Source organism: Sylvia atricapilla, chromosome 5, assembly GCF_009819655.1.
Source record: "Sylvia atricapilla isolate bSylAtr1 chromosome 5, bSylAtr1.pri, whole genome shotgun sequence".
Taxonomy (NCBI): Eukaryota; Metazoa; Chordata; class Aves; order Passeriformes; family Sylviidae; genus Sylvia; species Sylvia atricapilla.
The window spans coordinates 63,092,837-63,107,638 of NC_089144.1; the positions used below are offsets into that span (position 1 = coordinate 63,092,837).

At 43.7% G+C, this 14,802-nt stretch overlaps 1 protein-coding gene across 4 annotated transcripts in view; it reads left to right on the forward strand.

Moving 5' to 3' along the window:
- The window catches only part of DENND5B (DENN domain containing 5B), a 103,838-nt gene extending 96,815 nt beyond the window's left edge, over positions 1-7,023 (forward strand). For all 4 annotated transcript variants that reach the window (XM_066319756.1, XM_066319758.1, XM_066319757.1 and 1 more), the window contains 5 exons: positions 87-274; positions 912-994; positions 1,149-1,275; positions 2,027-2,201; positions 3,046-7,023. In XM_066319756.1, coding sequence (XP_066175853.1) covers positions 87-274; positions 912-994; positions 1,149-1,275; positions 2,027-2,201; positions 3,046-3,229 — 757 coding nt within the window. In that variant the 3' untranslated portion in view covers positions 3,230-7,023. The remainder of the gene's footprint in view (positions 1-86; positions 275-911; positions 995-1,148; positions 1,276-2,026; positions 2,202-3,045) is intronic.
- The last annotated feature ends 7,779 nt before the right edge of the window (positions 7,024-14,802 follow it).

Genomic DNA, 14,802 nt, shown 5'->3' on the forward strand with positions numbered 1-14,802 from the left:
GTGGCCCAGCTCGGAGCCCAGGCTGTGCTGTGTGTGTGGCTGTGCTGTGTGTGTGGCTGAGCTGTGCTTGCCCCGGTGTGCCGCAGGTTCCCCTGCGGGCGGTGGCTGGGCAAAGGCGTTGACGACGGCAGTCTGGAGCGGATCCTCATCGGAGAGCTGGTGTCCTCCACGCCTGACGAGGAGCTGGGGAAGCAGTGCCGCACCCCGCCCCAGCAGAAATCTCCCACTGTCACTAGGCGCCTGAGCATCACTTCCCTCACAGGCAGGAACACCAGTAAGTCCTTGCCTTCCTCCCCGGGGTCATAGAGAAGGGATCAGCTGCCAACTGCTGGGGGGAAAAAATGCTTCTGTGGACAGGAGGGTTCATCCTGAGGCAAGGCTTGGTGCAGAGCAGCAGCTGCAGGCTGAGGAGCTTTTCCTGCCTTCCCTGGTTGGTATTTGCTCTGTGACGTACACATTGCCTCTTTCAATGTCCTCTTTTGACTGTTGAGAGATAATAATCTCTTTCTTTGGAGCACGGAGATATGTGATGAGGGAGGAGGAGGCAGCAGAATTTGCAGGAGCTGATGCTGCTCAGCCTCCCAGCAGCTCCCTTTGCAGTCTGTGGGAAGACAGGCCTCTCTGAGGGCAGCTCAGAGCTTGATGTGGCTGCTGTAAGCTGCCTTCTGGCAGAGCTTTTCTCTGCAGGGACCCTAGGGCACATCAACCTCGTGTCCCTAAAATTAGCTTTTGTGAGGGACACGAGACTGTGAGGGTCACACGAGGCATTCCCTGCTAAAGCACAGAGATGGGACACTGTAGATCCTGTTCGTTCATCTGTCCAGCTCTGGTAAAATTCAAAGATATGAGTGCTGAAATGTCAAACAAGAAAGGATTAACCTTCAGCTAGTCTGCTCTCCATCATTTCACAGAGCCTAATGCGGGGCAGATCCAAGAGGGAATTGGGGAAGCCGTGAACAATATTGTAAAACACTTCCACAAGCCAGAGAAAGAGGTAATTCCTACTTTTCATTACTTCCCTGCACATTTTTATAAACACTGGCACTGATATGCTGCTGAAATACCAGTAGACTTGTTACCTTTAGATCTGAAGTTTTCTGGCATCCAGACAAGGTGAGTTATACTTACCTGCTCTCCCTTTTCCACAGAGAGGTAGCCTTACCATTCTGTTGTGTGGAGAAAACGGTCTGGTTGCAGCACTGGAGCAGGTCTTCCACCATGGATTCAAATCAGCTCGCATTTTTCATAAGAATGTCTTCATCTGGGATTTCATAGGTAAGCTGGTATAGGACTTGGAGGAGAAAGTTTAAGGCAAATGATGCCTCACAGGCAGACCTTGCATTCTCATCAGCTAGGGTGCCATTTCTCCTGCCAGGCACCTGCTCCAGGTTGCTTAAAGTCAATGAGAAACTCGATGGCAGATGAGAAATACTAAACTCTGTAAGAGAAGAATGTGAGTCTGTGCAGAAATTTAAGAGTTGCTAGTTCAAACAGCTGCTTTTCTGAGAGAAAGAAGGTAGGCTGGAGGTTGGGGTAGAGGAGCAATCAGTGTTAGGGGGAGAGCTAGGAAAGGGCAGGGAGTGAAAGATTTGGATTCCTGGTTTATGAGAGCTCTCCTAATCATTGCACTGGTCTTGATCCCCACCTGTAGGCCTGTGTTGGGGTAATTTAAGATGTACTTTCTCCCTTAGAACAGGCTTGCAGGCAGAGATGCTCAGCCTGAGGGTAAGTGCTTACTCAGAAAAAGTGAAAAATCAATGCTGATGGTATCACTTACAGTGAAACCATTGAGGAGTGCTCTGGTGCTGCTCCTTGGTGTTACCTGTTTAGACATCAGCCAGACTAACCAGTGCTGTGCCATGGCAAAGGTGGAGGTGACCACCTACCTATGGTCTTCAGAATCAGGAATTCATAGATAAACTATGGAATAGCTCTCAGCAGGTTGGTTTTTTAAGGATTCCTTTGTTTGATTGTGTCACAAGGAAGTGCTTCTTCTCACTGGGTTCTGATGTTGTCCCTACCACAGAGAAAGCTGTTGCTTACTTTGAAACCAGTGATCAAATTGGAGACAATGAGGAGACCCTTTTGCTTCAGAGATCTTCATGCAGAAGCTTCTGTCATTATGTCAATGCCATCAATACAGCTCCAAGGAACATTGGAAAGGATGGCAAATTCCAAATCCTGGTTTGCCTGGGGACAAGGTACTGAACTTCTCTTCACCATGTGTGTCTCCTCTGGCATTAGACTAGAAGAATGTTTTTCCACCATTGTTATTACCTTTAATTTTCTATTTTAAGACATCTCACACCTATCTATTATCCAGTGTCTATTTTAGGCAGCTTTAGTACTACGTCAAAAATTGGAGCAAAGAAACACTAATAATACATGGCCCGTGTCTAAACTGCTAAAAATATTTTGAGCTTTTTTATAACTGTTAGCTTGACAGCCATGTGTATGAAATCTGTCTTGCAATGCTATTTTTGATGAAGTACTGACTTCAGGAATGCAGAGTTGCTTCTCAGGAGGTGGTGAATTTCTAAATCCTCATTCAATTGCTTGTGAAAATAGGATGCCTGTTATAATTTTGTCAGAACTGTTCTAGGTGAACCTTTCTTTCCCAGTAGGGCACTTTCTGTCTTGCACTTGGGGAGGGGCAGGAGGGTGGGACTTAGTTGTAATTTGGAGGGTAGATTGTCATGTCTAGAAATAAGTACCATTTTTGTCTTATCTGTCTGGATACTTGGAAAACCAGTTGGCAGCCTATCTGTCAGATTTTCCTCGAGTTTTACTTTCTCTGTTCCTGATCAGGAAATGTCCCTGAATTCTTACGAATGTCCAGTCCTGCTAACACCTTTCCATTTCCATTTCTACGGTAATTAGTATTTTACTAACCAAATCAAGTGTTGCAGTTACGCAGCAAACTTGTACACGCAAACAACACCCAAAAGGGGACTGCATGTTTAGGGTTGTGCCCTTGGGAGGAGAATTGCAGTGTGAGATCTGCTGTACTTGGTGCTGAACCAATTCCTGTGCTGCCTTTTTCAGGGACCACCTGCTGCCTCAGTGGATCCCGCTGCTGGCGGAGTGCCCGCCCATCACGAGGATGTACGAGGAGAACGCTCTCCTCCGGGACCGCATGACTGTCAACTCCCTTATCCGGGTCCTACAGACATTGCAAGATTTCAACATCATCCTGGAAGGGTCGCTTATTAAAGGAGTGGATGTTTAGCATGGCTTTGCTGAGAACTTCATTACTCCTTTCCCAAACGAGCAAACCACAATTGGAGACCTGTCAGGACTTGAATGCCATGGTAGTGCACCACTGTAAGGCAAAGCTGCTGGTGGAAGCAGGATTGGGAAGCCCAGTTTGTGCCCGATGGGGACTGGCCTCTAAAGCTGCAAACAGCTAAGATGCAGTATTGTAGTTTATTTGAAACAGAAATTTAGTACGAAAAAAAAAATAGAGTATTTTCATGTGTTAGACGTGTGTAAATACACTATCTTCTTTAAGAAATTATATTACTCTAAGAAATTTTTCTTAGGCTGAATGTTCTTGTTCTGACTATGAGTAGCTTAAACCCAGGGGAAGGGCTTGGGGGAGGGAGGGGAGGACCAAGGAGGGAAGGGATGCCGCTACTTGCTTTCGAGGAAGAAGCCAATCGCCGTGTAAATACAGTGCAAACACAGCAGGGCTTTTTTCAGGTACTGCAGATTAATACAGCAAATATCCTTATGTAGCCATTGTGATTGTGTCACTCTTGGAAATGCTGTAAGCATATGCTGGTTTACCCTTACTGTACATGGTCTCTCTTTGTTGTTTGTTCAGAGACTCACCTTCCCATGCATGGAAGTAGTGAGTCGTCATCTTTTTTCTTCTGTAAGGTCTTTTGTGTCACTCCTGTTGATCTCCAAAAGGTGAAACAAGTGTTGGAATGCTTAAACACTGGAGAGGAGGACTGCTGTCAGCCTCAGAGTCTGAGAGGATGAGATACCTGTTGAAGCCTTGCTGCTGCAGCCTGAGATGGGGAATGGTGGCTTGCTCGTCTCACTTAGTGTGTCTCTTCCCTGTCTAGATGTTCCCATGATTCACCCTCATCCTCAGCCAGTTTGTGTTGTGGATGACCTTTTTTTTCTTTCCATGATGAGGAATTTGGTTTATACCAAATTCTTGCTGTACTTGAAAAGAATCATTGCTGTAGAGCCACAAACACTGCTGTTGCTGTGCTACCAAACTGTATCAGCTGACTTTGAAACGCTGACAGGTTATGAGTCTTCCTTTATCCTGCAGAATGAGTGTTCCTAGGGGAGTACAGGATCTTGGATTACTTTTTTTTTTTTTTTTTTTTAATCAGCCAGTTACAAAAATAAAAGGAATTAAGCAGAAGGAGGGGGGGAAATAATCTCACCTTGGTATTTTGAGGTTTCTCTCTGACATCTTTCCAGTTAGTGTGTAACTAATACAGTGCATATATAGAGAGATACAGCCCTTGGTGAGGAACTGGGAGCAACTGTATGATACAAATTGAACAAGAGATTGTATCAGAATCACCTTGTGAATATCATGCAGCAAATGTGGAGTATATTTTCCATTCTTGTGGATGGGAGTTGGAAGGGTCTGAGGACACAGTTCGATTTTGATCTTTGGAAGTTAGTTTAAATATAGGTTTTTGTTTTCACTTGTTTATTCCCTACAGTCTTGGGCAGTGGATTCTTTGGATGTCTCACAGTCAGCTGAGGCTTGGGAAGGCCCCTGACTGGTGCTGGAAGTGTTGCCTTGCACTGTGCTCTCAAGTGGCATTAGGAAGGGCTCGGCAATGGTGGACAGTGGCAGGTCTTGGCATAGTGTGCACATGGTGAAAAGAGGGAGAGGAGATAAGGAGGAGGAAAGAGGATGAAAATAATGGTTTGCTTTCTCACCTGCCTTTTGTCAAGCTTCCGTACTTTCCTGTGGTCCTTCTGCTGCCCGATTCTCAGAACAGCACTCACTTAAGTGTCAAAGTTTCGCCTCAGACTCCCAACCAGAAGAAAACTCTTCATGTAACTTTGTTTCATTGGAGAGTTTTTATGTTATACAAGTCTTTTTGTTTCTAAGAAAGAAGTAAAATAACACTGTAAAGGAGCCTTCCAGTTTAATGAGGGTTCCAGCTTTCAGTAACCATTCTTTGCTCCTGAGCTTGTGTTTCCTTAAACTGAATTAATCCCAAATACTGCAGGCAGCACTACCATGTCATTGCTGCGGGTGTGAATAACTAATTCAAAGGCTGTGAATGGTGTCTCGAGTTAGTAGCCAGAGCCCACAGCTGCGTGACATCTCTCTTACATTTCCAGAAATGTGAAATTTAGGTGTTAGGATTTTCTGTGTGGCCAGGCATGTCTGCTTAAAGTCAGCAGACTATGCATGACAGCCCTTCAGCAGCAATTGAAAATGTGTCCCTATACTTAACTCTATCAATGAATTATACATTGAGCACCAGAAACCATGTGGCAGCATTATTTGGTAATGACTGCTTAGGATGTTTTGATTTCTATTACAACTCAGGCCTTTCATGTCTAATGACTGCTATACAGGATTTTTTTCCACACCCAGCCCAGTCTAAGTGACTTTCATTTTACTGAAATAACCGCCTCTCTAGTCCTTGGGTTTCTTCACAGCATCATCTGCATTTGCAGGCTGGATGCTTCCCAAAGTACACTGCTGCAGACTTCTCCAAAGGCTACGTATGACTGGAGCAGTTGGAACATTCATCTGACATGACGAGACTTAAGTGCAAGCAGGATAAAGGAGAAATGTAGGCACCTCTAAAGGTCATTCATTTAAATGAATAAACCACACACAGAGAAAAAAAGGCAATAACTACATGAAGTCTTTCTTAAGTTAAAAGAAGTCAAAACCTGGGAATTTTTAAAATTCAAATCAGGGCCTTTCCCCATGTCAGACTACATTAAGAAACCTTTAGCACTTAACACGACTTCACCTCAGCTTTTTCAGCAAGTGTTGACTTGTTCGGTTTTGTCAGGTTTCACATCATATTAATAATAATACAATAAAAATTATGTATGTCTCATGTTTCCTTGTAGGCAATAAACCACCCCAAGATATGTTGAAAGGGGCACAGCTGAGATTCCTAGACTAGTTATTTTACAACCTTGGGAGAATGGTTCTTCATAGTGAATTTTTATTCTACTGTATATGGTTGGTGGTTTTTGGTTTTTTGTTTTTTGTTTTTTTTTTTTTTTTCCAGTGGACTACTTTTGTTGATTGGAAACTGTGAGGTTTCTTTCTGTAAGGTTTACAGAAATCATTCTACCCACTAAAATGGTGAGAAACCCATCAGGATTCTTCTAAGATAACACAGTTTTTACTTCTGTGTAAAGCACCTTCTTTGGTTGAGAAAGGGAATCTTGGAAAAGACCAAAGCTCTTTGGTATCTGCTTTTTAAAAAAACAAAAAAATTCCTATCCAATGCCTGTCTGCAGATGTCTGAGTTTGCATAGTCCAGTTGTACTAACAGCCAGCATGGTAACTTGAGGGAGTCAGAGAATCAAATGCCTCACCCTGTACAAAATGTGTATTTATAATTCTCTGAAATAAATGAAATTGTACTGTTTAGTGAAAAATCTACTCATGTTTATTCCAAGTTGGTTTGTGTAATTAGCTATCATTGTTCAAAAATGTGTTTTTAGGGTAGTTGCACGGCAGCATATTTGAGAAAATTCCTTCTTTCAATCAAATGAAGGTGCACGTCGTGAGGGGAAATATTGTGTGTTACACTTGAAATGTACAAATGTGCCCTGTATAGCTTAAAATGATCCCTAAATGTCTCCATTAAATATATTTTGTCTTTACATTATTACTAACAGAATAAGAACTGGATTATTTTCAAGACATCATTAGTAAAAGTATTGTTATATCAAGCACTTTAACATACACACCACAAACCAACATGGTTTTTTCAGGTTTTGAAGTACATTGAAATACAGCTTTTCATGCTATGTCCTTTACAAATAAAACTGTGAGAATAATGGTTGGTGTCACTTTCTCCTTGCAGAGGAACCAAGTGATTCAGGTCTCAAGCTGAGGAGCTGATCTGAGCCTGGAGGGAACAAACTGAACAGAATCATCCCTCTGGTGGTGACGCTGGTACTGGGAAGTTGCAGGAGCAAAGTTGGGGAAGAAGTAGGTGTGAGGGACTTGTCCCCAAAGCCCTTCTGCCTCCCCTGACACAGAAAAGGCAGAGACCGTGCTGAGCCCAAGCAGCTCTTTATTCCAAGGTTTGGGTGAGAAACGTGGCTGATTACAGGGAAGAAATGGGATCACAGTGAAGCTGAGCTCTTTTACCAGCGTGATGTTCACTAGGTAACCAGGATTGCTTTGCCCTTAGGATCTGGAGGAGTGGGGAGAAGGAGGATGGGATTAACTTGTAGCAAAGGGTCTCTTGTCCTCTGGTGACGTGAGTTACTCTGATATTTGAACTCAGGGTTAAAATGCTGGAGTGAAGTTCATGCTCTCCAGTCTGTCAGGTAGCATGTTGTGGAAGAAGGAAGGTTGATGGACAAGAGACAGATGGATGCCTGCAACGAAAAAGGCACAAAGGAAAAAAAAAAGATAGTGAAATGCCTTCTTTTATAAGTTGGATTGGATTTTCAGAAATTTCCCCCATGTCCCTCCCAGCTTCAGATATTGCTGGAATCGGCAAAAATAGGAAAATTTTTGGAAGCTTGAACAGTTTGAAATGCAAAGGCCTTATGTGTTTGTGTGAGGTGTGGCATATCGGTTCAAAGAGGCAGAGAATCTCAGGAGAGGACTGGAAGTCTCAGAGCTTGGGACCATGTATGTAAGAATCCTGAAGTGCATTGTGTGATGATACTGGTGCTTATCAACATTACAGATGTGAATAAAATCCATGGAGCTGCTTATTGTCAAATGTCAGTGGGTGGAGTGACCGTACCTTTACACCTCCTTACTAAATGTGTGTAAATTAAAGATAGTGAGGTCTGGCATCTTAAAGGCAGTCAGTACTTGGAGGAGGGCAGAACTAAGGTAGTCCAGGTGAGCAAGTGCAAATAACTTCCTCTCCACTGTGCTGTTGTTTATGCAGTCTGGGAGCACTGCAGTGTTTTCTGGACAGGAGTAAGAGAAGAAAACTGTCTGACAAAACTGACATGGGTAGGAGTTGAAATAACTCATCAATCTAGTTTGCTCTTTTCCAGCATTTCAGGTAAGCTCGTTCAATTAAAAAAAAATTGTGTTCAGTGAAATGGTGAGGGAAACTGCTTCCCTGGCTGTCACCCCATCAGCTCAGAGGCTGAGGCTCCTGTCTCTACAGTCAGGGAGCGTTTCATTGCTGACATTCCAAATTTCTCTCCTGCTATTCCATCAGCCGTGTACCATAAGCTGTTTTGAGCCCAGCACAGGGTGTGAAGGGAATGGGGAAATTCCTGTACGGGTCTGCTATCTGGTGGCTGGTTATGGTAAACTCTCTGCTGAAGCCACTGCAGAGCTGATTCGTCACTGGGGAGCTGTGGTTCTGCAGGAAGGCTTGCCATTTCACAGGGCCCATCTGCATTCCCTGCACACCTCACAGGGCATCTCAGATCCTTTGAATGAGCTTCCTCTGTCAGAATGTGACCGGGCAAATTACGTTCACCTTGAACCAAGCCCACCTTTGTCCTGGGGGAAAGGCTATAGGAGGAAACACAGCCAACCCCCCTGATCCTTACCCACAGCATATTTTTCATGCTGAAAAGGAGTGCAAGGTCGCTGCATTAGATCACTGCAAGGGGAACTAATGACTACCTCATTACCATTCAGTAATGGATTCAGTGGGGTCCATAAATGTAAAATAGTTGTGTGCTTAAGACACACTCATGTGTTCACACCAGTCTCTGTGTGAGGATATATTATAGGATAATCTGTAAGAGATGTCCCCATCTTCACACAAGACATTCAGTGGAAGATTTTCCCCTGCTCCCACGTCCAGCTTAAGCAAGTCTAAACTAAAATGGACTTAAACTCAATAGCAGCCAGATGTTGCATTTGGTGCTTTGCAGTCCTTGGATTCTCCTGCTTTCAACAAGAGGTTTCCACAAAGGCTGGTGTTAGCCTAGGAAAGCCATTTCCCTCACCCTGCCCCTGCAGCCACTGGGAAGAGATGGACTCCTTCAGTGTCCCTTGCAAGGAGAAAGCTCACTTGGCTGCTTTTAATTATGCCTAAAGAAGTTCAATAGAGGCAGCTTGCCCTTGGAGGCTAAGCAAGCATTAATTTTTATGAATATTCCCACCAGCCCTGTCCTCCCATACAGAGTCGATTCCTTCAAAGGCACCCAAGTGATATATTGCGATACATTTACACATCAAAAAAAAGAAACAGTTTACAAGAGTAAAATCTAAAGGTGATGGACTCAGGCAGTTATTTTTTTACAATATATTGATAATTTAGTTATGAAGACAAATTCCTAATTTTGCTTGTAGAGGCACGCAATAGAGACTAAAAAATGTGGCTGCAATTTCTAAGTCTTCCTGACTTCCCCCAAGAGCTTTAAGTAATTTGCTTTTGTCATATCCCATCTTGCAGGTAGGGAGTTGATGTACAGAGTAGGGGGACTTGGCTGCAACCAGTTCTACCTCACCAAGGAAGATTATTCAGCCTTAGGGTCAGCAACTGCCCCTCCAGCACCCACTGGTCTGTGACTGAGAGCTGCTTTTCAGTGCTGCATTGACAGAAGTGCCCTGAGGTCTCCTCTGTGGTTAAATCCAGTTTAAAAGCATTGGTGAAACCTGTTGTTTTGTGGTGTTCTGGCCTTGCCAAGTCCATCAAGCTGTGTGTGGTTGGAAAGTTTTGTAATTGTCCAGACAGAAGAACAGTTTCTCTTAGCTAAAATACAGGAATTATGGCTACTATCTGCAATGCAATTAGGCTCTGCAGAAATGCATAAAAATCCTTGCTTGGCCATTGTGTGAGGATGGCAGTGATTCCCTACCAAAAGAGAGAAAGAGGAAACAGATATTTTGCAAAAGCACCTTTCCATGGTTTTTCATCCTGATTCCACAGCTCTTCTAGGTGGTACAGACATTCATTAACATCTCGTTAATCTTGTCCTCTCCCACCCCACAGCCTGTCCCTGCTCATTGCAAGCCTGAATAGATCACACCAGATCCACCACACACATACAGAAAATGTATGGTGGAAAACTTGGGAAGTGCTCGCAGGAGATTTCCGGTAGTAATCAGAAAGGGTCAGTACAACTGAGAACCATTTTTGTGGTGCTGTTGTTTGGTTGTGGGTTTTTTAAAAAGTGTGGATTCAATATCAAATGATCTGGGAAGACAGACCTGTGCTTCTGTACTTGAGATAGTGCAAACTCTTCCATGAAGTCTCCCTAGGCTGTTTCTTCTGCTCAGAGCTCTCACCTAAGTTCACATGCAACTTTTGAACTGTCATTACCCCATGAGAGAAATAGAATGTGCTCTAAGTTGGACAGTGCAGTATGATCCCTCCCGCTCTGAATCAGTTTGGCTACTGGCTTGCCTGAGATCTGAACTTCTTGCAGATGGATTGTGGTTCTTGACTCTATAAATAGTGTGAAGCTGGCCAGAAGTGGGTGTGGTGCACAGGATATTCTCCCCCAACCCATAAAATGACTTAAAGAAAAACTGCATTCAGGGATTGTAAGTGGAAGCACCACCCTATGGCTCTGCTCCGCTTTCATGTTCCTAAAGCTGTGGAAAAAGTTTCCATTCATGGTAACAGGAACACAAGAGAACTAGGAAAAGAACTTGCAGACCAAAGAAGCTATTTCATTCATCCTCAGCATGGACTTTGTTAGAAGAGAATTTCAGATATCAGCAGGAATTTGTGCTAGACAGGGGTACTGCGGGTAGCTGTGTTCAGTGAGAAATAGGATAGCTGCTCTGGGCTTAGTAATTTGTGTTTAACTGGCACAATGCTAAAAAGTGAGGAATGAACTATCTGATCTTCAATTCAAATGCATGTCCTGGGAAGTGCAAATACAAGTTGATCCACCATGGCTTGCTGAAGTCAGTGCAAGTCCCTAAAACTAATGAGTTTAGACAGGCATTCATGAACAATGTAGTCTGCAAAACCTATTAGTTTGTACACAGAAGAGAAGCGACTCTCTTTTGGGAAAATAATAAAGTAACTGTTGTTGCTGCTGCTTTCAACGTACAATGTTTATTAGGACAGTCCCAGTCTTCCACGTGAGAGTTGGCTTCTGGATGATCTCAGCATTTTTCAGTACAAATAGTTATCTCTCTGAAGGGCCAGGCTTGTGCTAGGGAAGATATTGTACAGCCTTGTGTTAATCTCTTCGGTTAAGATAGCCTGGGAGAGCGAAGTGGCAGGACACAGGGTGTGACAAGCAGAACAGTGACTGTGAAGGCTGCCGCTGTTGGCTCCGGGTAGAGCTGTGAGCAGCATGGTTTGTCTTATCAGGAAGTGCAGGACGTTCTGGATGGACACACCTCAGCAAGTGGGGGCAAATCTGAGCCCTCATTCCCCACAGCAGAGCAGGCACTGGCAGTAGAGGACAGCAGTACAGGCATGTCCCTTTTGTCCCCTCCACATCCACTCCAGGCTCTCGTCATCAGAAGCATTTTTCAGCAGGATGCACACATCCATCTTTCACTTGCATTTGGCTTGTGACCCAAGTAAGTTTTCCTTTGACGTTGTAAGTTCAATCTGTTTGCAATGGGACCAGCTCCTGCAAGCACCCAAAGTGTTGGGAAGTTTTCATGCAAAAATTGATGCAGAGCTACCAGTGCATTTTCCAAAGAGCTTCCAGCTTCGTGCCTTCTCTGGTTCATCATCCAAGCTGGCCGTGTTCCTGGAAATATCATAAGCTGAGCTACTGGGCAAGGCCCTCCTCACAGAGCTTCCTGGGATGCCCCTCTGTCCCTTGGACCTTGCTCCTTCCAGGTTTCATAAGCAGGGGGATTTGTGCTCAGGATAAGGGTTAGGAAGGGGAGGAGAAGGAAGCAGCAGCAAGAGGGGGGAGGAGGGAGTCCGTAATTCATTTGAAGTGGTTCTCAGCAGGCAGTGCTTGCACCTCTCTGACTTCCCCCCAGCAAAACACTGCTTGGGGGAGGATGGCAGGACGGCTGGCACTCCCTTTGCTCTTCCCAAATGTTCAAGTGATTTTCTACCTCTGGCTTAGGCAATTCATCAGGTAAGGAAAAACCACTGAGGACTCCAGGCTCAATACACACTGTAACATCTTAATCAATTTCTCCTTCCCCCTTTTTCAAAAGAATACTTGCCTGCAAGGGCCTGTACTGTTTTCTCTTATGTTGGCACAGGAGCCATGGGTAAGGAGATGATGGTAGCAGCTCTTTTTGTGTCTGTATAATAACTCATGACTCTCTTACTCACTAATTAAAACCAAAACCCCTCTAGCTACCCTGGAAAATGTAAATAGCATTTATTAAAACATTGTTCTGTGGTATAACCAGCACCCAAGTTACAGAAAGGCTGTTATGAAACAGGACTTTTCTTGTAAAGAAGCTGCAAATCAAGTGAATACCGAGCTTTCTTCATGAAAGCATTAAGCTGGAGACAAACAGAAACGTGTACAATTAAAAATGCTTGAAATGCTGAGGACAAACAGCTGGCAGGGGCCAAAGCATTCTGAACACCTTTTCATTGTGCTTTGCTCACCTCTGGAGTCAGCACAGATACACAGAGTGTGGAATGTGCAGTGAAGCAAGATTTCTCCAAGGGCATTGTGTTCTTAGCACAAGCAGCAAGGTAATAAACAAAACACATCAAAGCAGGAGAAAAAAGTTTTGTTGAGACAAGAGAGTGTTCTTGAATCTCTGGCTAAATGCACAATGCTTGTTCAACAGCAGATCTGCTGTATTGTAAAATAAAGGTAATGTAATGTTAAAAACCCATGAATATGAAGCCAGGAATAAAGTCAAGTCCAATATTATGACGCAGCTTTTGTGTATTTGCATTTATATCAAAATCAAAGCATGTTTCATATACAGAATGAACCCTTGGTGCAAAAGTGAGTGAAACTCCTTCCTTGTTCCTTGCACCTGGTAAAGATGTTATGGAATGGGTCTGATTAAGTTCTTCAGCTGTGGCAGTGCCAGACCAGCTTGAAAGAATTTGATCCAACTTTTGAGAACTCTAATGTTAATATCTCAAACCTCTAAAGATAACTACATGAAGAACTCTGGGGTTGCAATGTAAAGCCAAGTGCATATTGTAGCCTTGTGAAACAGACAGCATGAGCCATCCTAAATACCTGTTTCTCGAAATATATTGACATTTAGAGAAGAGCTGCTGCTTTAATGCAAAAATTAAACCTTTCCTATTCACTAAAATGTCCTGCCACCACTGTTATAGTACAGTTGGCAGGGCTTTGAAAACAATTCATCAAGGGCTTGTAAAAGTTCCAGATGAGAACAGATGTTTTAAAACGTATTTTCTTTGCATTGTCAAGGAGTTCATCTCATTCTATAATCTCACTTTAAGTTACTTGTCCCAAAGAATCAGATCCACAGGCACAAATACCCCACTGAGTCAATGTTTGCCATCTTGCAAGCAGACTAGGATCAAAAACATCATTGTATGCTTTGGTCAAATCAAAAACCATGGTTCCTCTCTTGTTTCAATTTTGGGAGAAGGTTCTGTCTCTACATCTAGTGAAAAACTTTGTTCCGAGATGTTGATTTATGTCAGAATCCCGCCTTGTTTAGCACCCAGAATTTGTGCAACTAACATGGGTCCATACAGAGTATGCTGCTTTTGCACCCACAAGCTGACAGTCTGGAAGAAATTATCAGGTACTTGTTACCAGTTTGACTTACTCTTTCTGTCACTCTCCCTTTCTGTCACACCCTGGGCATCCTGTGTTGGTGAACAGTATGAGACATGAAAGCTGACAAGTTTTTTATGACATTCTTTCTAAGGTTCATCTGATACAATCTGGATCAGTCAGAGCAGTCTCCTATTCCTGAACAGAGAATAACTGGAATATGCTTGGCTGGCTCTGGACTAGACCCAGTCTGCACTTCCAGGTACTGATTCCTTCTGCCTTCCAGAAGCTAAGCCCTGTTGCGTTTAGCCCTTTAGATGTGGTCATGCTGGTAAGAGACACCTCATAACCTGCAAACGAGGGATGGTCTCTGTGCCAGCCCCAGCTTTCTGGTAAGAGACTAGATTAACTTCTTAGCTGCTGCAGTTTATTTTCCCAGGACAGAAGACTTGACTCAGCTTCACACACCATGTGTGGGCCTGGGTCTCTTTTGAGACAGCTGTGTGGAATGTCTCTTGATGAACACTTTGGATGGTCCTTTGTTGTAAGATCATTTTATGCTACGTGTACTGTGCAGCTGGTTAATGCTGAGTACTATTTCTAATTTCCTGTGACTGCAGGGGGCATTATTAGGGGCATTACTGATCCTACCTGAGAGAAACACGAGTTTTCCAGCAATGGGTTATTGACTACTTCCAAGAAATTAGTTACTCTCATTTCCTGTTTAAGGAGAGGGAAATGCCAGGACTACACATAGAACAAGTGAGTTTTATAAGCCCTTAGTGCCAGTAGAGAACTAGCACTGAAGGGAACATCATACTTCTTCAAGAGGTTTTGGGATGTTTTCAAGTCTAAAGCAGCTGTCACTCACCATATCAGACTAATTCCTTAGCAGGGCTTCCCCCGTTGATGGTAACAGATTGCATTCCAGCAGCTCAGCCTGAATTTCTTTGAGGAACGTAGTTAAGATTCTACACCCAGATACTCTCAGTGTTTTTGCAAGGGCTGTATGTGAATTTC